The sequence below is a fragment of the Leuresthes tenuis genome, unplaced genomic scaffold, assembly GCF_036924035.1.
Source record: "Leuresthes tenuis unplaced genomic scaffold, fLeuTen1.0.hap1 SCAF_12, whole genome shotgun sequence".
NCBI lineage: Eukaryota > Metazoa > Chordata > Actinopteri > Atheriniformes > Atherinopsidae > Leuresthes > Leuresthes tenuis.
In genome coordinates, this window is record NW_027325366.1 from 23,807,180 (window position 1) to 23,830,069 (window position 22,890).

Genomic DNA, 22,890 nt, shown 5'->3' on the forward strand with positions numbered 1-22,890 from the left:
CACTTCTCCCAATTCCTTATTTTCACCAAAGTCACCCTGAATGAACATTGCAAAGCAGCGTTGAGGAGGTCATGATTGTACACAGCATCCACACAAACGATTCGGATATTTGATTGAGAAGATAATAAGATATAGAAGTCCTTAATTTTACACACATATTCTTGCATTTAAAGGACCCTCCAATCACACATAATCTCAAGCGCAAGTCTCGTTAACTTGTTGGAAAAAGACGAGCGTTTTTCTTTTTTTGCTTTGGACACACATACCAGCCAGTCACACCCCTTTTTTCTCCCCTCACAGCTATTCTTTATTACAGAGAGGACGAGCTGCAATGCCCTCATTATCAGGAGAACAGGAGAAGCCGGTGAGGTGAAGGCTGTTTTTGTTGCGGTTCATAAAGAGTAGTTTCTCTTTTTGTTTTTTAAGCGTTAGGATTTGGTTTTCTTTCTCTCTCACTGTTTTTGAGGGTGAATTATTATTTTTTTCTCGCTGCAACGATCCAACTGATGGAAAGGGCATCCTGCTAGGGGCCACCCGCGGCACCATGCCCGCCCTAACGACCCTGCGAATTACACTAAGATAGCGAACAGTTCAAACCAATTTAACCCAACCACAAGCCAAGAGGACAGCGGCAGCCAGGTTTGTCGGTACTTCTGTTTTTTATCACTTCACGCTTCTTGTAAAGCGCGCGCATCAAAGTGTTACCGCAGCCGCTTGATATTTTGATGGCAGTATTTTGATGTTTATTCATATTCGATGTTTGACTACTGTACATAGATTTGAATACATTTCACTAAAAGATAATTTCATCAGTAAAATGATCTCACTGTCTCATCATAATTTCACAAACTTTACCACTTGTCAAGTAAATCTGACTTGGATGTTTCGACTTCCAGTCCCGCTGAATTTATTGTTGCTTGAAATAATGGAATTACACCCACACACACACACTTAGGTGTGAGGTTTTTACTACTTTAATACAGTATTATAAATTTATAAATGACTTTACTCACTTTTATATGTTTGTGTGTCACTTTTATGTGTCTGTCTTTATTTTCAGCAACTCAACTGATGGCCTTCTTCCAGCAGCTGCGACTTCTTCTCTGGAAGAATGGACTGTCCGTCATTAGACAACCTGTGGGTGACATTTATTGAGTTTTTTGTTTGTTTGTTTTATTTCCTTTCAAATTTGATCAACATGAAAAATAAATTTGGAGAATATCTGCTGTAAATTAAATGAACCCATAGCTTTCACACCATGTGTCCCTCAAAATAAATGAACTTTTCACGAAAGGATTACCATACCTGATTTATAATGTATTGTGTTGTAGTTATGGTCCCTGACTCTGATTGCCTGGCCTCTGATCATCTTCATCATCATTGCTGTGACCCGCAAACAGTTCCCTCCCATCGTCAAAGAGACGTGTGAGTATAAAACTTCCCTGGAATAAAGGGTTTTGATCCAGTTTGGAGACAAATGCAAATATACTACAAGGAAACTATCCTATTTTGTCAGTTATAAAGAGTAGCTTATCAGTGGAAGCATCTGTTCTAAATATTTTTTATATCTTTTATCTTTTTATCTTTAATTTTTGTGAGATACTGTTTAAGCAACTTTAAAAAAAATTGAATCAAGTCATTAAATTTGTGGCACTTCTGAAACATGTATTGACACAAAACAGACCTCACATGGATCCCAGGGTACATTAAAGGCCAGTTCCTTCACACCAAATTCTAATTTCACAATCAGAGTAATCAAATGAAGAATAATGGTCAAACAACAACAGCCTTTTAGAACTGAGCCTATCCAGTCACTGTTGACATGACGTTAGCTCTCCTTTATTTCTTAAATGCTGTGGACTGAAGTCACTTTTGTTCATTTGCAGTAATGTGGGTAAGGCTTCTTTCTTGAGGGAGTGTCTTACGTTACCTTTGTGCCGACATCCACTGCCAGGGTTACAAAAGGTGGTTGGGGAGGGAGGGATGGTCAAGACTTACAGTTACCAGCAGGCAAAAAGTGTGTAGCCTCACAATACGACAGCATCAGCATTATTTTAGACAGGCTTCATCCTACAATCTGACTGTCAATGTGTATGATATGAATTATAAAAATAACAGCATAACAATTGCAGTGGAAGCTGCTTTCACATGATTTGTTCAGCCTCTCTTAAATGTATCACATTCTGAGCATGCAGGGATTCTTTTTGTAATTTGATAACCCCAGCGGGCTCAAATATAAAAGCTGTCCACTGTTTCAAAACAATAGGACTCCTTTTTTCTTTCCATACGTACTGGAAACAAGCACAGTATTAGACCACACCCAAGACAGACAACAAAACCACTTTTAGTATCTGAACTTGATTGAATGATCAGCATTCACTTTGAATCTTGCATATTGTTTCAACTTGGTCTGCAAATATGGCCAAAACTGATCTAAAAGAACGAATAATAACGATTTCAGCATGGGCTCCTGTTTGTCCCAAAACGATTATGCATTATCAGAAAAAAAATTTCGAGATGGGTAAAAGTGTCATGTTTGGAAGCTTATTATTATTCTTTTTTTAAATTTAAAAACTGTGCACACACCGATGCTTATGCTTGTCCCCCCTGCTTCTTAACAGTAGTAATACACTGAAAGGTTTGAGCAATCCTTACCTCTAGAGGAAGTGCCATCGAAGGTTCATTTTCTTTGTGAAGAAGTAGTTACAAAAGCCAGTGTTTGCGTCATACCTCTTACATTGGTATTTCGTGAAGCTTTTTTTGCTCTCCATTGTTTAACTCTCATAAGTTAATGTTTTATTTCCCAGATCATTTCTCTTTCCAGCTGTGACAACTATACATTTAAACAATAAAAGTGGGTGTGTGGATAAAATAGATAACATTGGGGTGTGATGTAAGACACGTTTTCAAAGGTATCTTGCATGCTCAAGGTTTTGTCCGGTCTTTCACGCGTGTCATGGCTGTCATTATTTAAACCATTTTTTTTTAACGTTTGTTGGAAAAACATGCAAATAGAAAATGCCACACATGTGATGTTCCGTACATTTGGTGTGGTCATAGCTGTTCAACTGCAACTTGATCCTCATACCTCTTCACATGTTATTTTCTTTTGTCCTGCCTTGAATAAATAGCTGAGATTATTTCCTGACAAAAGATGGTATAAGTTACGCACAGATAGTGATCCGAGTGTTACAGCCCACACAAAATGATCACAGGCTTATTATACTGCAATCAACAATGTTCCACGAACTGTTCAAAGAACTTCTCCGATTTTTTTTTTATACTTAAACCTGACTATTTTATTGTTGTTGATAAAACATAGGTTCCCCCTATGAATGTCATTGATGATTATAAATGAACTTGAATGTAGTATTTTGACTTGTGATCCATTTATTCACTTTGAAGCACAGTGCTTCTGGATTTGAAAGAGATCCGAAATCAAGAGTCGTTTTTAAGTATCAACCTGACAGTAAAACTTAATACCGTCTCTTCTAGGCTATGTTGGACCCCGTAATCTACCCAGCACAGGCTTCTTCCCTTTCCTGCAGACCCTAATGTGCAACACAGACAGCAATTGTCATAACACATCTCGCCTGGTGGACTCAGTTACGTCAAAGTCATCGAGGAATAAGCGGTAACATTTTTATTATTTGAGGAACTTAGGACTTCTGCATGAATACCTAGAACAGACATTCCGTTGTGGATGAGGGGAAGGGGAACTGATTCTTAACAATAGCCTACATCATTAATCTAGCAGAATTTTCTTTAACTGTACTGTTCTTTGACACTTGCTCACGCAAACCTGTCTGGTTTGTTGGCCTTCAGGGCTAAAATGACATCCGTAAGCATGAGTATTTAAATGCCATAAGCAGGAACAATAGTAGGTGGTTGAAAAACTTTCAACTTCAGTTTTGCTTTCGAAGTAGAAAGTAGAATAAATGATCAACAGGGTTTTTACTGAAAACATTTTGTCTAATCAAAAAAACGGAACTAATCAAATGTAAATAGATGACTGTTCAACGTATTTCAGCGAGCAAACTTGTGATCCTCTTTGAAGCTATATTTACTCAAATAGATTAAATAAAACTGATCTTCTGGCCAAGGATGACCATGTCAGGATTTGCTTAGGTTTAGCATTGTTGGACAGGTGGGCAGATTCTCAGCAGCACCGCCTTGGCTACAGTGGAAGTTGACAGAGTTGCTTCAATGCAACTTTGGGTTGGTCACTTATGGTACATAATCCAAAATGATAAGCGGCTTATTTTGTTTCAGCTGCAGATCTTTGACCAGTCTCTGGCCTGTTTAAGTTGCATACAGAATTGCACATTTATCGAATAATATGAACCAGAAAGATTTCCCTCTTGGAACACCATTTAAGATTAGGTTGTGTTGGAGATTAAGTAGAAAGCTCTCATAACTTAAAAATGTACATTACAGGTCAACCCACTCGGACGAAAAGACTTCCCCACTGTCAGCTCTGGTTCATGGAGGAGAATTTTTCCAATTAAATTTCCCCACTGACTCCAGTAATGATCCAGCAGCGCTGGTTAAGGTCCTGGAAAACATTTTTGGTAAGTTAGTCCCCTTTGCATGGACTTCGTCTGTATAATTTGCCTAACTGTTTGTGCTTTTAGTAAAGATACTCATCACTTGTGTGGATTGAATTATTCATTTTTGAGATCTTGATAAAAGTGCCACATTCAAATCTTAATTAACTTACACGATAGCACTTTTTTAAAAGGAAGATCTCTAAAGATTTTCATTTGTGGTAGTAGATAGATTTAGTTTACTTTTACTGTTAAGATAAAGCACAGTAACCCCCCCCTTATTTGTACTAAGCTTATCTACCATCTGCTTGTAGTATATGTTTAAAATGTAGAAATCATCTGTCCAGCTAACTGCCAAAAGGAAGATAGAGGTAATTAGGACTATTTGCAGACATTGTTGTTGATGTATAAACTCTTACACTCTGTCAGCCTTCAACCATGTGTCCTTATTTTAAAGGCTCATCTTACCAAGGAAACCATAGTAAAATCTCTCTCATGAGTGTCATCAACACCACTCTGGACGATCAGGTGGGTATTTGCACGATCCAGTGAAAGGAAGAGGAGTTTTCAGAGGAAATAGTGGGGTTTTCAGTTCAAGCCATGCACCAAAGAATAATTAAATGACAAGACAAACGCCAAGTCTGCTACAACATAATAAACCGATGACAGATTTTTGCTAAAATCACGTTGTCAATCAAATTTCAGGACTGTCAGTGTATCCCTAACCCTAAGTCCATTTGAAGTAAGGTACCATAGGTCACTTGGGTCTAACTCATATTCAAAACTCTACCTTTTAGCTCAGCAAGCATTTGTTGTGCTTAGAATGGGTAAAACTGCAGTGTTAACTCAATGTTGTTTATTTATAAAAATATGTATTTACTTTTTGAAAGCTAATGGCTGATTGGGTTTAAGATTTTCTTAATGAAATGATTGACTGTAATAACTTGAATCACATGTCTTGCAGGAGGCCTTGAACAAAATGCTGGAGTCAGTGAACATTTTGAAGAGAGCCATCTGCACTATGACTCTGCCCATGATAAACAGGACCTCACCCGACACCCTGACATATGCAGTGATCACGTTCTGTAACTCCAACGACACTGTATTTGAAGTCTCAATTGATACACTCAACCAGGTTTGCCTTTTTACAGTACGGATTTGTGCGTTCACGTTAATATTTTTTAAATATAAAATAATTTTTGGTGTTAGTTTGTGACTAAGACATTATCTTCGGTTGTCAGATACTAACGGAGCTGATGCTGACAGAACCAGATGAGATACTCTCAGTGGCCGGGACAATGGTGCTGTTGTTCGATCAGCTGCAAAATGAGACCTCACTGTGGGAGAGCCTTCTTGCTCTTCCTCAGCTCTTCTCCCCTCATTCTGTTGACCAAGCGCTGAGCAGCACAGAAACCCTACTCACAAACATACAGGGGTGAAGTATTTTCGATGATGCAACAGCGCAAAAGTGAACAAATGGCTGATGTGTGAGGGATGTATTGACTACACTTGCTAATTATGTTTTTTGTCCCCTCATACTCTCCTTAGTGCGATGTATGTCATCCAAAGGAATTTCCCTGAAACTGGTGACTTATTCTCCGCTGTGCATCCCCTGCTTGTCGGAGGGACCAACTTGATCCGCTACGTTCAAAACTGGCCTGGAAAAAGTAACTTGACACCATCAGCATTATTGTTTCCCAGAGTTTTTTGTCTGAATTCTTATACCTAATCAAAATCAAGGCAGAAAGTTCCGGTATTTTGGGAAAGCATTGATTAAAACACAGTTCTAAAAAGAAAAAAAGTTGCAGAAAAAAATGTTGCCAGTCGATTTGGTGCTAACATTGGAACATGTCCTTTTGATCTTCTTAGATGTTTCCATTTCCCTCGGAGATGTTGTCATGTTACACAATGACTCACTGAGTGAAATAATGAAACGTGTTCTACAAGAGGTTCAGATACCACTGGACAAGGTATGTGCCATTTGAGTATTTTCAAAAGATACAGGGATAGGCTAATGACTAAGACTATAGACAATTGTCCCTCCAACACATATTTTCCTTGGAATTTTGTCTAAATTTCTAAATGTCTAAAATTTCAAAACGGCTTGACTCTCTGGCTCACGACTCTAGTTTCAGAACTGTGCCCTCTGGTAAGAAAGCCAGTTGCGTCACATTTACTTCTGAATTTAGAAACCAGACTCAGGGTCACTGAAGAGACTTTTAATATACAAAAAAAGTTATAGGACAGGTTTTTAGACATTATCTTGTTTTTTTTGTTGTTGGCATTTGAGTGCCAGCTCCAAAAGAGCAAATGTTAAAAGTTTGACTATGATTCTGTGATAAACACTATAACTGGGGTCTCTGTCCTAGGCTATTGGTCTGACGTTGGACAAGGCCATGGTGCATTCCTACCTGTGTGACAACAGCAGTAACCCAATGTGGCTAAGTGTTGCGTGCAGTACGGGCACTGTAAACCTGCTCTTGGGTTGGATCAGCCCTGACAAGGTGGCAAAACAGGTAGGGTGTTATCTGTAAAGTTTTCAGTATAAACACAAAGACCTGCAGACATCCGAAATGACTCTATGTTATGTTATGTATGGCATGTTTAGTCTGTTTTTTTCTGCCTTTGTTGCTGTGTCATGCTGCTGAGAACATCAGATGATTTGTATGGAAGCTGTTGGCCATGGCAACAGGCAAATGCAGCTCCAGGGAGCAGAAACCTAAAGGATACCCAATTAGCACTGCCATAACAGCATGCACGTGTTAATAAGATAATTCCGAGTCAGAAGCTAACACAGGCACAAGTTTATATAAGCTTCTGGTTATAAATTCTGCTGTCCTGACACGATCCAGTTGCAAGTACACCCTCATTTGTCTTTTTTGAGGCAAGAAAAGCCCTGCATTTTTGTCCACTTAATTACACACCTCCTTCTGAAAACGCCAAAAAGAACAAAATGATTTGAGACCAAACTGTCGTTTTCCCTTTTCTTTTTGAGACAGACAGATTTAGGAACTGCTGGACTGTATGTGTTTGCCTTGTTCTGATTTGCTTCTGCTTAAGTTTGACAGACAGTAATTTGTAAAGTCTGTCAGTGTGATTTATTACCCCTTCATAATTATCATGCTTAATGTACACTAGTAAATTCCGTAGGGAAAAGGACAGAGTGTTAGGTTGTTTTGACATATTTGGAAACACCTGTGATCCTTTTCGGAACATTGTGTGCAGCTGAATTGGATTAAAAGGGTATAGAAAATGGATGAATGAATGGATGGATGTCTTACATTCACTGCCTGTTTTAATTTCTTATGCTTTTCTGCTTAGATCCATTATCCAGCTGAAATGTCCTCTCATTGTTCAACTTTAACTTTCGGACAGGTGGCCTGAACACTGTCTTGAAGCACTTATTTTGATGTGATACAGAATTCACAGTTGAGTCAGTGACCACAAGCTGTCAAGTCTTTAGTGCAACAAAGCACCAAAAAACAGGACTGGTTTCTTAGGTTTGTAATAAGTGAAATCCTCCTAGGTGGAAATGTTCCACTGTGCTGTTGTCTACTTGTTGCGTTTATAGCCTGTAGAATATGAGAAATACCATATGAACATGTTGAAAATATTAGAAACTACATTTTTGCAAGAGATGATCTTTAAGGTCTGAGCAACTTTATTAATCAACAAGTAATTAGCATAACTTTGAGAGTTTTAGACACCTTTGCTCTTACCTTATTGATTAGATGAGCATTTATGCTCCTCAGCTTATTTGTTGTATGGCCTAAAGAGGACATGAGCTGCTGTAGCTCGAGGCATAAGCAAAAATTGAAGTTTGGATGTGGGGTGTGGACTCTGCATTAATGGTAAACATTAATCCAACATTGATTTGTTCTCTATGTAGAAACTTACGTAAAGCAACACAACCTTGTAGAATCATTCACTTACAAATTAAATCTTTGGTATTTCCTCTCCTCTGTTTTTCCACCTTATGTAAATTGTGTTACTCCCAGGCTCTCCTGGCATGGAGCAAGCACGTGGCAGCACATGATGTGTCCTTTGCCAAAGGACTGCTTCACAGTCTTATGGGAGGTTCATCCTCAGGAGAACAAGAAGGCGCCAACATCACGAGGTCCCGGCGTAGCATAGTTGCACAACCACAAAACATCGACGAGGAGCTGTAAGTGCAATCCCATTTCTTTTTAAAATAAAATGAAAGCTGTGAAATAGATTCATTAAGACTACTGAGGCTTTTAATTCCAGATTTTCCAACCTCTCACGTTCGGATTCCATACATTTAAGAACACTCCAGAAGCTTTCTCTCACACTTAAAGATTTGAATCTCTTTAAGTGCACCAGACCTTCTAATTAGACATTTGTACCAGTACAAACCAGTACGTCTTCCCAAAGAAACAGGTAGTAATTTATGTTGAACCTGGTTTTATGCTTTGGTAGGTTTCTGGGGGTCGGTCAAATACTTTTGGAGATTGTAGAGATTGAACCAGAGGTGAACCTGGTTGTCCAGAGAGTCCTGAGAACTGGCTTTCAGTCCATGAAGGCAACAACGCTGGCTTTACACACTGTAGAAGGTAAGGTTACAAAAACAGAAAATGAAAAGCTGTGGTAAAAATCTCATACTTATCTCTGTCTATTCACAACTTTAGGCTATAGAACTTACTGAGAAAGAGACAAGTGACAAAAAGTGATATCAAAGTTGTCAGTCCTACCATTAAAAAGCAAAAAGCAGACAGACCAAATGAAAACACGAAGGGAATTTAGTGTTTGATATCAGGATCATGGCTTGGATTTTTCACATACTTTTACAATCACCATTATTGTCTCTCCAGAAAGAATATATTGTATAACCAAAAGGTAAATGACACAAGTTCACACCTTTCCTCAAGGGACTATGAAAGAAAAAACATTGAGAACCAAAGAGGGATTAGAAGAGTTGCATGCCGAAAAGTCAAACACACACACTCACACAAAAGAAAACTGGAATATGTCATAGAAAGAAAAATGTGAGTCAAGGTTCAGCTTAAACAAGGAGAGTGTCCAAAGGTTGATTTATTGGAAAGAAGGCCTGTATTTTCTAGGATCTAAGATCAAAAGATTTGTCTCACTGAATACACTGAATACATAAACTGACATGGTTTTATCTCCTTGGTGCGCACTTGTTGTCTACATGATGGTCCCCAGAAATGATGAGCAATGTCCTGGAAGATGCTGGTCAACTCCAAATGACTTATCATCTGCTGCTGACCAACCAGTCTGAAGCGAGCGCTTGGTTCAACCATGTCCTGGACGGTGTGATGGAAGTGGTTATGAAGGTATGCTTGTAGTATTTCAATTTACCACAGGCCTTGACACTTTGATTAAAATATCACAACCTCAATCTTATTTTCTTTTATTATGATTTTTCATAAGTGTTTATAAGTACTTAGTCACCAGTGTTATTGCTCAGATGTTGGGAGGCAGATAGACATGCACTCCATATGTAAGGCACATGAGTAATTTCACAAGAAATTAGTTTTAATCCACACCGTGGCTGCATTTACTTTCAGTTTTGCTTGCAAACACATACCTTAAGCTATTTAAACTTTGTGATATGCTGGCTGAGCTCTGGACCCATCTTTTGTTTGACTAATGATCCACACATATGTCAGCTCTCTGTCACATGTGCTACTGAATGATGAAGGGATGACATGTTTTATATTTTCAGTCGTAAAAAATGCTGATAAAGATAGGAAATACTCAGCAGGTGATGTATTTTCTTCCCATCTGTTTCACTAGATTGTTTTATCAAAGCCTCAAACATGTGAAGAAGCTCTGAGGCCCTTCGAGTGGCTCTTATCCACCAAGAGCATAACAATTGAGGCGTGGAGATCAATGATCTGCCAAAACAGCTCAGCTCTTCAGCAAACTTTGATTAAGGACTGGATGCATGTGATTCAAGAGGTAAAAACTACTGAATTCAAGCATTTTTTTTTCTCCCCACAGTGGAGATAAAAAAAAGTGTGGCCTGAAATGTCGATATTATGTAAATAACGCATCAATGATTTTATCACGCTCCCTTTTTTTCTTTTTTTTTTGTGACAATTCGTCTATTACTGCCTAAAGGTGTTTTTATTTATTTATACTTCATGTTTTATTTGGTACTTACGATTTGAAGCCTATATTTCAACCAACCTTGTGATTCTTTTAACATAACTCAGGTGTCAGCTTATAATTAAACCCTGCCTCATATTTCCTGTTGTTTTCTGATTTTCAGGTGCTAGAAGTGTACGGCACCCTCACAAGTGAAGCAGACTTCAATGTCACACTTCCCATGATTCTGTCTGAGTGGCATGACTTGCATAATAAAAGCCTGCATTTTGGAGAGTTTTTGGACAAACTGTTCACAGAGCTGGGTGGAGCAAACTGGATGAACTGGATGCCTAAGAACACTACTCATGATGTTACTGCAACGTTTCAACAAAGGTGCTGACAATCATACCTGCAGGGTTTAATTCCAGTGACATAATCAGATCACGATATGAGCTAAATCATTTCTAATTCACAAAAGCATTAAAATCACAAGACACAGATGAAAATGCATTCCTTGCCATGAAACTAGATTTATGTTTGACAGGGCTGTGAAAATTACCAGCTTAGGTTTAGAGTAAGAAAATAAACAAGCAAAACTAAGGCGTGTCAAAGGATCAATTTTCCACCATGGTGTGTTTTTAACTTGTGCAATGCCTGCTTGTATATTGTGCGTTCACTGTTCATTGTGCTTTTGTTCTGCTTGTAGTGTTTTCAAGTTCCAGGCAGAGTTTGGCGAAAAGATTGAGGACATTTGGCCTGAGGTGAAGAGCTACTTCCACATGATTTACTGGATTGTGAACTTCAGGCCTGGCATCACAACTCAGCCAGCAAACTGTGAGTGTACATGATAAAATAATGTACAGTTTGTATATGTACATGAATTCTGTGTAAATTAATAAGCTACGGCGTTGTCGTAACAAAGCTCAATGAAACACAGAATATTCAGGATGTACAGAGAAAACAAATATCCCTCCAGATGACCAACCTTTCTTTATTCAATGATGAAGTGATTTTTTACCTGTTTTCACTTTGTCCTTCAGGTTCTGCTGACACTGCATCCTTAGCCATTCATTGTGATACTGGCTTGAAGTGGCCGCAGTTTATTCAAACAGTGGCACAGGCTCTGATGTCACCAAGCCAAGACATTTTGGTGAAGTGAGTGACAAAGATTTGTTCTTCATTTGGTGTGAAAAATAGATAAACATTAAACTGCTTGTTAGATTATGTTAAATACAGTAGATTTATGTCATTCTCTTATCGGTTAAATTTTCATTGAAATTCTAATAATACTGATCTTTTGTCCCCAACCTTTCCCTTTTCTTTCTAGTATTCTCAAAGGAACTGTGAATCTGTTGCAGCATGTGTATCGGGACACATACTCACACCTGGCAGCCTCATATCTGAAACAAGAAATTAAAGGTGGAGATGCCCTTTCTGCCAGTCTGATTAACCTGATGCATAACTTGGATAACTTTGTCCAGATGATCTCGGTTCTCCCCAATCAGAACATCTCAGACCCTGCTGTCATGGTTCCACTTATCAGTAACCTGTTCAAGTCCACCGGTCTGACACCCCTGCTGCCTCTGCTCTTCAGTGAGGGTCCCATCAATGCCTCCATGGTGCTGGATGTGGCCTCAAAGGTTGGCAGGCTCAACCAGCACATCTTTACCTTCAATGAGACAGACCCAACAATGCCTGAACTTGAACGGTTGATAATGCAGTTTCTCTCCTTGGAAACTAACCTCACATTGCCTCTCTCCCACATCATGGGACATAGTCTGCTAACATATACCAACTCGTTCAACCCTGCCGATGTGGCCCATCTCAAAGAAGCCATTCGTCCTTTCACAAATCAGACCTCAGCTGGCCTTGTAGAAGCTATCCTCAGTGCTACGGAGCTTCTGAAGACGCTGATGGATTCTCCAAATGCTGACCCAACTAACGTCATTCTGGGCTACGTACACCAGCTTCAAGAGTTTGTAATTTCGCTTTACAGACTGAGAAAAATTGAAAATGTCTTGTTGCCAAATGGCCAGATGAGCCCAGCTCAAGTTACTGACCTCCACATGGTTTCCAAGGACTTTCTCAATCTCCTAACTCCTGAAAGCCTTCAGAACCTCACTCAGGCTGGTCCAGATGATGCCCAGAACATTGTTTTCCAGAAGTTTGTGTTGCTTCTACCACCTGCTGTCCAAAATGAAACTGCTCACTTTCTCCAGGATTTCAAAGCTCTGCAGTATCATATATCCAAATGTGCAAAGGGACAGAACTGTTTGGCTGGAATTTCAGATATCTTCACGTTCCTGGATCAGATTTTACAAATTATGCTCATGGCCAATGGTAATGTCACTATTCAAATAGGCCCAAACATTCCTTTGGTATTGGAAAGTGAAGAAATGACATCCCTGTTCTTCTCCCTCCTCCTGTCACCAAATGATGCTGATAATGTGAAAACATTCAAACAGGCCCTTCATTTCATCAAGTTAGTCATGGCTACACCAAATATCACTGTTGCCAGCGTGCAGAATGCTCTGAGACAGTCAAACCTAACCATTCAGGAGCTGAATGACATTGCTGCAATAGCTGGAGCTGCCAACTTGAATGAGCTGATGGTAAATGTGATGGAGATTGTCAATGTTCAGCAGTGTTTTCAACCTCAAAATAACCCAAAGGTAACCTCCCACTGCGTCATGGGGCTGATAAATGGGGTCAGTGGCTTTCTGACACGCCTACCCGCTCTCCGTAATGAGACATCCATCCTCTCTCTCATCACGCTAATTGTCAATAAAACTATCAATGGTGTCATCAAAGTTAACTTCAGTTCTGATCCTAACATGGTTGCCGCGCACACGTTGAACACCACCCTGGCTAACATCAAGATGAGCCTCCAGCTGAGCCAACTGAACACTCCCGAGATCATGAATGAAATCCGAGTGGTGGAAGGTCTAATACAGCTGGTTACCAACATGGAACCATTCAACAGTTTAAATTCTACCTTGATGGAGGACCCCATATATGCCCAGAGAGTTTATCTGGAGCTTGTGAACTGGTATTTAAAAAGGCTGGAAAACATCACCAGCAACAGTTCAGTCTCAGAGCTCCTTCAACCCTTTTTCTTAATCACACACATGCAAGTGGCATCACAGCTGGCTCAGACGGAATTCTCTATGTTTGTCAGTAACAAGATTGAGTTCCTTATGAACAACCTCAAGTACCCAATAGATGGTTCGGGGCTAAGTGCAATCGGTCAGGCAGCAACTGAAATTACTCGCCATCTGTGGGACTTCATCAAGGTCAGCCTAGAGCTTCAGAATAACAATCAATATTTGTACGAACCGTTCAACACAACAGTTCTGCATTCTATTGAGCACCAAATCAAACTGTACCTGAATCTCATAGAAAAGTGGATGAAACAGCCTGATATTCCATCACTCCTTACTAGTATGCTTCAGTGGGGAAACTCCTCCCTGAGTGCATCCACACCTGTGACAGACATCCAGCAGCTGCTGCAGTCGATGGCTAATTTCCTCAGTGGTGATCAGCTGGCCTACCTCTCCATGATAAGCAACATAACCCAGTCTGTAAGTAAAGCCCTAATGATTGTAGAGGAAACAGGTGGCCTACAGAGTGAACACTTTGTAGCTGCAATCTTGGAAGGAGTCCAAAGCGCAATGCAGATCCTGACCACAACCGCTGCCCCTCTACCGCCTCGTGTTCAGGAGGATATCCTGGAAATGATACGAGGTTCACTAAAACTCATTGTCGATCCAAACATGAGTTTTGCCTCTTCACGTAACATCTCCCTTCTCATCCTGAAGACAGCTGAGCGGGTCATTCAACAAATACTACCAGATATATTTGCCGAATATCTGGTTGGTGTAGTCAAGGTGGTAACTACATATTTTGACGGCATGTCTAATGGCGGCGGTCCTGACAAGTGGAATCAAATGTGAGTGATACTAATATATTTGCTAAACCTTGACTGCAATAATATCTGATATAAACGTTTGATATGCAGAAAAAATATTTGAGGCAGATTCTTCACCTGTCTTTAAAATAAACAAAGCTCATTGTTGTCGTAACTGAACAAGGAAATGAATTGCGCACTTTTGCATTCTTTGCTTTGCTGATTAAAACACAATGACCTTTAAACGAGAAAAGCTCAGATGTGAAATATTGATCTGCTTTGTTTCTGAAGAATTGTAGATGAGATGAAGACAATCCAGAGCCTCCTGCCGACAAACTGCACAGCGCAGGCCTACGTCTCTGTCCTCATTAACATCACTCACTTCATCTTGGAGTCTGGCCAAAGTAAGTTAGCTTCTCACTATAACTGGAGGTAGACAACATGTTGAATAAATGTTTTGAAGTAGACTTAGCATTGTGCACACCATTATTCCAGAATTGACGCTGGATAGTCAAAGGGTGAAGGTGAATCGAAGTAATCAAAGTAACAATGTTTCTAGCATTGGTTATAAGAGTATTGGTGGAAGACTTGTGTTTGCATGTTGGGTATCAAAGTTCACGTTTCTCATTTTTCTGATGATTTCAGGCAACACGACTCTGTGGGCAACTTTTGCTGGAGCATCATTTGAAACTCTGCCAGAAATTGTTGGACAGGTAAATCCAATGTATGAGTGAACATATGTATGTGGAAAAGAGGGTTTGGTTTGTTGGAAGTTTATTTTGTAATCTAATTGTTCGCCTTATATTTATAGGTAGGAAAACTCTTGAGCATGTTTTGGCAACTTGTTATGGGAGACACAGGGTCACCTGCTCCACCTCTAGGGGAACTGACTCATCTTGTTCCAGTTCTGGAGAAACTGATGACAGGGGAGGCAGACCAAGACACGTGGGACAAGTAAGTTTTATCATCAGCCATGATGGAAGCAAACCAAACAAGTAATTACTTGATGCTGTTGTACAACATTTTTTGTATTTGATCAAATAGATGTCTCATTAAGTCATTTTTGGAAAAAAAAAAAAAAGTCAAAATGAAGCCTGCTGTTCAGTTCTGTGACTGCTTCAAACCAAATACAATGTGTTTTGTCACAGACTTGAACAGATGCTGGCAGCCCTACTGTCAACCTTTGAGGGGACAGAGTTGTGGAACAGCACCGCATCTGTTATACCTCTGTCCGAAAAGGTCATTGGAAGTTTGGTGAAGAGCATGCAAGCGGAGAATGGTGAGCACACATCAAAACTATTGTGGAAACTCTGGTCTGGAGAATCAGAATTACAATGCTGAATAGAATGAGACTCAAGCAGTGCAGCTGTTACAACTTTTTAAATCTTTTTGTAAAAACAGTAAAGTATAAGTATATATTAATACCGCCAAATTTCCAATAAGCTAAATACAGTTTTCAGTTTATTTTGTCAGATGGCTATATGTGTGAGAAAACTTGACTGAAGCAGCTGATCAAGACCATGTGTCGATGACTTAATACATTTCCAGACTTTAATAAGGCATTAGGCCAATCCCGATTTTAGAACCGCAGCATCATCTGACAAAATCAACATTCAACTAACTTTAAGAAAACATTTGTACCTGATTTCAGCTACACTTACATGTAAGATGATCTCTCATAGAGAAAGTAAAAAGCGTCAGAATGCCTTGAACATTTTCTCACACAGTTCACTGCATCATGGTGTAGGACGTGGTTAGGCTAGGTTGAGCTTTAATCATTGATTGTTAAGATCTGTCAAATCAGACAGCCTGGGTATCTTGAACGTAATTTGCAGCACATGAGCTCAGCTATGAAGGTCCAAACGATGGATCTGAACAATTATAACAAGATTAACGTGACACTTTATTATATTGGGGTACTATATTTAGATTGAGGAGAATAGCAGAAGATTTTAATCTGTTGTGACATGAGTTTGTAATTACATTTTTGATTCAATTAAAAGTAATGTATGCTGGTTACTCCATCTGTTTTCTTCTTTTTAGTGATGATACTGAGCCTTCAGATGCCCATGGTGACCCTGATGACAGACATAGCAGTGTCCGTGAACAAGAGTCGTTTAAACGTGTCAGAGCTCTCAGAGGGAATGCAGTTTGCCATTGAACGCACGATTCAAGCAGCTCAACAGGTCTGTTTATGTTCTTTCAAGAATTGCATGAGCACATAATGTCATCATTACCTAAGTGTGTCCTCACTGTCATTTGCTGGCACTCTTTTGTAGATGTGTTTACGTGCCTGTGTCTATGAGAGATTGAGGTGGGACAAAGCTACTTATTGTGTTAGTCGCCATGCATTGCTGCATTTAACAATAGCAGTGTTATTATGTCTCACATTTAGCACAAGTTTCCAAACACTTGATAGACTCAAGACACCATTTTTGCCTTGTGCCTTTATCTGTCTGTTCTATCTGTCTGCATAGGCATTAGCACATTTATTTTCTCTTTATCAGATATGCAGACAGTCAACATTCTCACACAAGGAAACAAAAAGCATGTGGGTCTTGCTGGACTGGTTAACGCTTTGAACAATATTATAAGGGTATACAGAAGCTTGCTGGGATTTGTCATAGATATGCCTCATTTCATTACAAAAATACACTGTAAAAAAAAATCTTTCTTTTCAAAAGGTTAATTTTGTTGATAAATTAATTTGATCAAAAGAAATTTGTTGAAAGAATCTTTAAAAAAAAGCTTCTGTGTTTCAGATTTGGTCTGATTCGCAACTTAAGCAGTTTGATAATATTAATATCTGATATTATCTTATGATATATATATAATAGCACGCTTATGTATGCTAATGTTCGACTAATGTTTTATGCAAACGCACAAGAGGGATTTTGAAAAAATTCTAGGCTATTAAATGTGGATTTACTGTTGTATTCACTGAAATTTCTCATGCAGTTCTATCTAATTAATTGAAATTTTGGTATGTTGAGTGTTTTACATTTGTGAAGGCTCATTCTAATTTTGTGAAGTCAGTGTAGCTAGCTGGTTAAGTTATCTTAGCATAAAGATACATGCAGACACGCAGATAAGCAACCCTCAGCAACTAGCAGCTTGTTAACCTAATTTGACACAAAGACTGCTCATAAGGTGGAAGAACTAGCCTGGCTTAGCCTGAAGCTAACTCAACTCACCTGCTATCTGAGACCCATAAGAGACTCATGTTATAGGCTATAAAGAACATGTGTGGGTGTGTAAATAGTGACATCATGGGAAAAATATGCATGCATAAGACTTTTCTTTTTATATGCTTAACTGTAAACTTAAAGGAAGCTATTAGGATATTCTCCACATTTTATGTCCCAGACACTGTTCTATTTTCATTTGTTTGTTTTTACAAGAGTGCCTGATGAGGATATTTCAATGGATACCGTATGACACATAAAAATATGTTTGTCTTTTTGTTTCCCTCAAGGCAAATGGTACATTGGATTGCGGGGAGGCTCTTAAAGCATGGGAACCTGTTCGAAAGGCAGCAGGGTTAAATGCCACGTTGTCAATGTGGTGTGACATCAGCCTGCAGCCTGTTTTGGATGCCCACGCTGCAGCCCAGACTGTCTACTTCCAACTGAACATAAATGTGAGTGGAGACTTGGCAGTTTAAAATGGAAACAGCTTACGAACAGATTTGATAGAATGCTGTCTTGTCTGTATTATTCTGCAACATGTGTAATAAAAATTGAACTCTTACCGAAGTACAAGCATCAGTTTCACCACTTGGTGGCAGTGTTGGCACACAGAGGAAACCAGCATTTGTTAACAGTCCATTTCTGCTGCTTGTTTCTGTACAGCACATGGGCGTGGGACCTATGAGTGTGAACGCCGCAGCTGGCAGGATTATCAAAATAGTACAGCCTCTCTACCAAGTCAGCATGAACCGCACACTTGTGATACAGCAGTTCATCAACACTTTCTCCAGCAAGCTGTCTGGACTGGCAGGCCAGCCATTGAGTCCTGAGGCACAGGCTTACTGGTATGAGCAGCTCCAGGACATGCAGTTGCAAAACAGGTCAGCTACAGTTGGATTATGTCATTGCAAAAAACAATGTGCTTTTCACTTAATTCACGTAATTTGCATTCTAGAAAGGAAATCTCTTTGTTTTGAATCAAGCATCCAAGATGAATCTAATTAGGTGTTAATTGACAACACATCACATCAGATTATTCATCGGATTTTCAAAACCATTGGAAACAAATGCTTTTTATTGCAACAATAAATCATACTGAAAAAAACTGCAGGCCTTACTAGACCACAAAGACCAATGCTATCTGAGGACAGTGCAATGCAGTCATATCCAGACGTACTGTAATGCATCCACAGAAGAAATCCCACTGAAAATGATGTGTGTGTTGACAGCATTTCATTATATTGTAGAAAGATTGCCTATATTTCTATCAGATTCTGTTCAGAGTTAACACCATTTCCACTCAGACCCACATACCTCACCCACAGAATACATGAACTCATCATGAACTTACCACTCCATTTGCTGTTGCCACATTAACCAAATGCACCAGTCAGACCAATTTGATTTGTACATAATTACACAAGGAATTGGAGTGTTCACATTTGCATTCAGATTGATTAATTTAATGCAAGTCTGCCTGAAAGCAGGCCAATGCCCGAAACGGTAAGAGCTCAACTAAGATCCAGATGGCTGGGACATCCTCTTAAAATTGATTTTCATTTTTGTGCCAGCTACAATAATGGGATAGGTATGGTGGTAAGGATCCTATTCTGCATATCACAAGAAATCAGGTCTTACTACCTGACTTATAGATCAGTGATAGCAGTGGAAAGACACTTCACTCTATTACTGAGGATGAAATGGTGTGAGCTGGCATTAAGGATAGTGATGAAGAAATATTCTCTCTTTCCAAATCTCAGAAATTAGAAGTCTATGTGGTCATTGTATTGAGGAGATATAATTAAAACATGGGTTGCAATGTATTAAAGTAGTTGTGTAAAATTCCACTGAGTTCTACCTAGAAGTCATATTTCTAAATATCATTTAGGTCATACAACCATCACAATTCATCTTGATATTTTTTTTCATTGGGTCAGAAGAAAGAATTTTGACATTCAGTGAATTTCTCTTTTTTTCCAGTTTGACTACTATTACACAGCTCTCAGATGAGTTGCTTGCCGTGGCTCCCGCCCTGCAGCCTTACATTGAAGCTACAATAAATGCACTGACCCACATCCTGGGCAACTTCCACCTGGCTCAAAACAGCAGCTCGTCACAGGAGCTCTTGGAACAAGCAGCAATGATCTTCCTAACTTCAGCAAACATCACCTCAAATGACATCTTCTCCCTGATGTGGGGAAATGGTACTGAAGTTAATGGGCTCCTGTTTGCTGACATGATGAGGGAGGCTATCAAACTGATGATCAACATGAGGTTATTTGGGGATGAGCCTATGGTTTACCAAGCCCTGGATCAATTTCTGGCATCCAATGAGACAAACCTAATGGTGCAGAATTTGGTTGAGATGTCTGTATGGTTGGCTGCAACTCAAGCGTCTGGACTGGATCTGCTGAGTCAGGCTCTGCCCAAAATGTATGACATCCTCAGACCTCTGTTGTCTGTCCTGAAGAGGATGAACGTGGGCTTCCCTGCGGGTACAGAGCTTTATGAAGACCTGGCTGGAAACATAATTGCAATGTTTAGACAGTTGGTAAGCACCGGTGATCTTCTGCCCCCCATGCATCATCAACTTGGCATGTTACACTCAGAAGTAGCAGGTGGTCACCAAGTGAGTAGGGTCAGGCAAAGACGAGATGTCTCATTGATGATGACAAGAGAACCCATGGATGATTTCATAGACCTTTTCTACATCGACTACCCCGCCATGTTCAGAGCCATCTCTGTCCCTCCAACCGCAACAGAATTTATGGAGACGGCCCACATGTTCTTTGCCAATCCTGATCTGAACATTGTAATGAAGGGCGCTACAAGTGACATGCCCTGGGGCTTGAATGCCTCTCGGGAAGCAACCATTGATGCTGCCCTTGGAATGTTTTCCTTCCTCACCCACCCTGACTTATTTCAGACGTAAGTGTTATTTGGCATTAAGAATCAGAGGAGAAATAAGTTGCCTTTGTGCACAGCATCTTTCTTGAGATCTGAATTTGCCTTAGCTTTGAGAAGATGCTTGTTTCCCTTATAGGTCAGTATTATGTATATTCCTTTTTCAATTTTCCACAGGCCATCAATGAATCTCCTGACAAATGCTGTTGGTATGCTTCCCGATGGCTTTCCATTCTCCTCTGAGATTAAAAATATCACCAGAGCGCTAGCCAGTGAATCTCAAGGTAATTTAAACATTCTTGTATTTCCATTAATGTGCTATATGTCTTTTGTGCGTGGAATAGGTCTGCATAGTTATTAAACCCAAAGTCCTAAGCAAAACAAGTTTTTCTCTCCCACAGAAAATGCTTTACTTAAAGAACCTGAAACACATCATTTGTCATCCAGGCTTGTTGCCTGGTTGGTAGTAAAGCACATCTCAAACAAAGAATGAGCAGGTGCTCTGCATGTAGCCCTTTTCCATCAATTAGCAGACCCATCAGAGCAAACTGGGTTGTTTAGGAGGGTGCTTGAAAAGGCGGTAGCTAAATTAGAACATTTGAAACTAAATGTAACAAGAGATGCTGCAGCAATTTCATCTGCAAGGAAAACAATGCATTTCATAAATATTAAAGATGTAAACATTTATTATTCGTAGACCCCCTTAAATGACCATGGACTTGCAAATCTGCATAACATTGCCTTTTTAACAATTCAGGTTTCCATCTTCTTAACTAAGTTTGGAAAGTTCTGGGCTTTTTTATCCAAAGTCTGATTTATTGTGTGAAATGTGCAGTAATTAGTTAAATAGATAATTCCCAAATGAACACCTCATTTCCCTACTGACTCCACTGTGAGTCTCCCCTCCACTCTTTCCTAGTCTAATTGTTGTTGTGCTGTTGAGTTCACACTTATGCCGCAGCTTGTATTTGCATACCTGCTGTGACAGTATGAATGCATAAGTACAGTCTGCTGTTAAACAGTCACACAGCTTGGAACTCTACCATCCTGCAATTTATAGCTATTGCAAGACCAAAGGAACACCATATAGCATTTTGTCAATGCTACTGTGGCTGTAAACATGATTATAGTGCAGCAAATATTCATTTTGGAGATATGAGGAATACGACTTCACAGTAGCTTAGCTTGAGCTCCCAAAGAGCCCAAGGCCATATGGCCCTTCTCCAGCAGAAAGCCACTCAGCACCTTTTTAAATCTCATTAGCAAGGTAGAATTCAATCACTTATCCCGTCCGCCCTCGCTAAATGTCTCCTCTTACATTCGCACAAGTGGACAGCTATGACCTCTTTTTAATTTTTCGTCTGTGCTTGCATGATAATGTTTTCAGTGCATAGAATCATTCTGCATGCAGCTTCACTTTTCTGCAACCCCACTCATATCCTCCCCCAAACAAACACACAGCGAGCTGTTATAACTGCAGAGGCCTCCAGGTGTTGAGCAGTCTGAGATTAAATAATACCATTGTCTAATTTTGGACTAATTAAATATTCTGTCATCACATCTTGTAGCCTAAGGTGGTGCCTTTCTTAGGGCTTGTCAGATTTGTTTTAATGCATGACAGCATGTAGTGCGGCTGGCCCTCCTGGCCTCATCAGACCCACACAGGGCTTCACTTTAAGCACATCATTTGCTGCTCGGTGCTTGACTACGATGCTCCGTAATGGTGCAAGTCGTAATGAAGCCCACTGGGATGTCATGTTATTCTGTCACCTTGCAGACCTGACTCTTTAAGGTTCTACACTCTAACACAATTGCACCTCTTGTCTCACTCCTTTGTCTCCCTGTCTCTCTGACCTGTCACAGAGAACCTGATACTCATGCAGCAGACCATCCAAACAGTGACTGAGCTTCTCCAGATCAACCCAACAGAGCCACAGTTCACAGAGCAGCTACGCCACCTGAGATCCCAGGTTTGTGCATTAATTGTCACACGTTACCTCCAAGGGGTATTTTTGTTTAAAAGAGAAGAAAGAATTATTCAAAAAAGGCTTAAAGCTATGGCTTATTGCATCAGCTGGTGTGGTTCAGTCATCACCGCATTTGAGAGGAAAAGTGCAGCCTCCTCAACTTCCTTTTTATACTCTAAATTCCTGAATGTTCGAACAGTTATCACTTGATGACCATGAGATATGGAAATCTTAAAAACCTAAGTACACAAACAAAAAGAGTCACATTTACTACAAATTAACCCTACTTTGCCTCCCTTAAAATG

At 39.7% G+C, this 22,890-nt stretch overlaps 1 protein-coding gene across 2 annotated transcripts in view; it reads left to right on the forward strand.

The window, feature by feature from the left end:
• The first annotated feature begins 1,065 nt into the window (after window positions 1-1,065).
• The window catches only part of abca12 (ATP-binding cassette, sub-family A (ABC1), member 12), a 99,648-nt gene continuing 77,823 nt past the window's right edge, over window positions 1,066-22,890 (forward strand). For both annotated transcript variants that reach the window (XR_011917965.1, XM_072397217.1), the window contains exons 1-28: window positions 1,066-1,137; window positions 1,332-1,425; window positions 3,496-3,634; window positions 4,438-4,571; window positions 5,005-5,075; window positions 5,512-5,682; window positions 5,789-5,982; window positions 6,096-6,214; window positions 6,417-6,517; window positions 6,917-7,063; window positions 8,546-8,712; window positions 8,988-9,121; window positions 9,732-9,862; window positions 10,326-10,490; window positions 10,804-11,012; window positions 11,326-11,453; window positions 11,660-11,774; window positions 11,947-14,568; window positions 14,818-14,930; window positions 15,172-15,239; window positions 15,338-15,480; window positions 15,675-15,805; window positions 16,570-16,712; window positions 18,002-18,166; window positions 18,378-18,595; window positions 19,695-20,642; window positions 20,796-20,902; window positions 22,482-22,588. Coding sequence is in view for 1 of the 2 variants with exons in the window: in XM_072397217.1 (XP_072253318.1) it covers window positions 1,072-1,137; window positions 1,332-1,425; window positions 3,496-3,634; window positions 4,438-4,571; window positions 5,005-5,075; window positions 5,512-5,682; window positions 5,789-5,982; window positions 6,096-6,214; window positions 6,417-6,517; window positions 6,917-7,063; window positions 8,546-8,712; window positions 8,988-9,121; window positions 9,732-9,862; window positions 10,326-10,490; window positions 10,804-11,012; window positions 11,326-11,453; window positions 11,660-11,774; window positions 11,947-14,568; window positions 14,818-14,930; window positions 15,172-15,239; window positions 15,338-15,480; window positions 15,675-15,805; window positions 16,570-16,712; window positions 18,002-18,166; window positions 18,378-18,595; window positions 19,695-20,642; window positions 20,796-20,902; window positions 22,482-22,588 (7,050 nt within the window). In the remaining variant the exon portion in view is untranslated. The remainder of the gene's footprint in view (window positions 1,138-1,331; window positions 1,426-3,495; window positions 3,635-4,437; window positions 4,572-5,004; window positions 5,076-5,511; window positions 5,683-5,788; window positions 5,983-6,095; window positions 6,215-6,416; window positions 6,518-6,916; window positions 7,064-8,545; window positions 8,713-8,987; window positions 9,122-9,731; window positions 9,863-10,325; window positions 10,491-10,803; window positions 11,013-11,325; window positions 11,454-11,659; window positions 11,775-11,946; window positions 14,569-14,817; window positions 14,931-15,171; window positions 15,240-15,337; window positions 15,481-15,674; window positions 15,806-16,569; window positions 16,713-18,001; window positions 18,167-18,377; window positions 18,596-19,694; window positions 20,643-20,795; window positions 20,903-22,481; window positions 22,589-22,890) is intronic.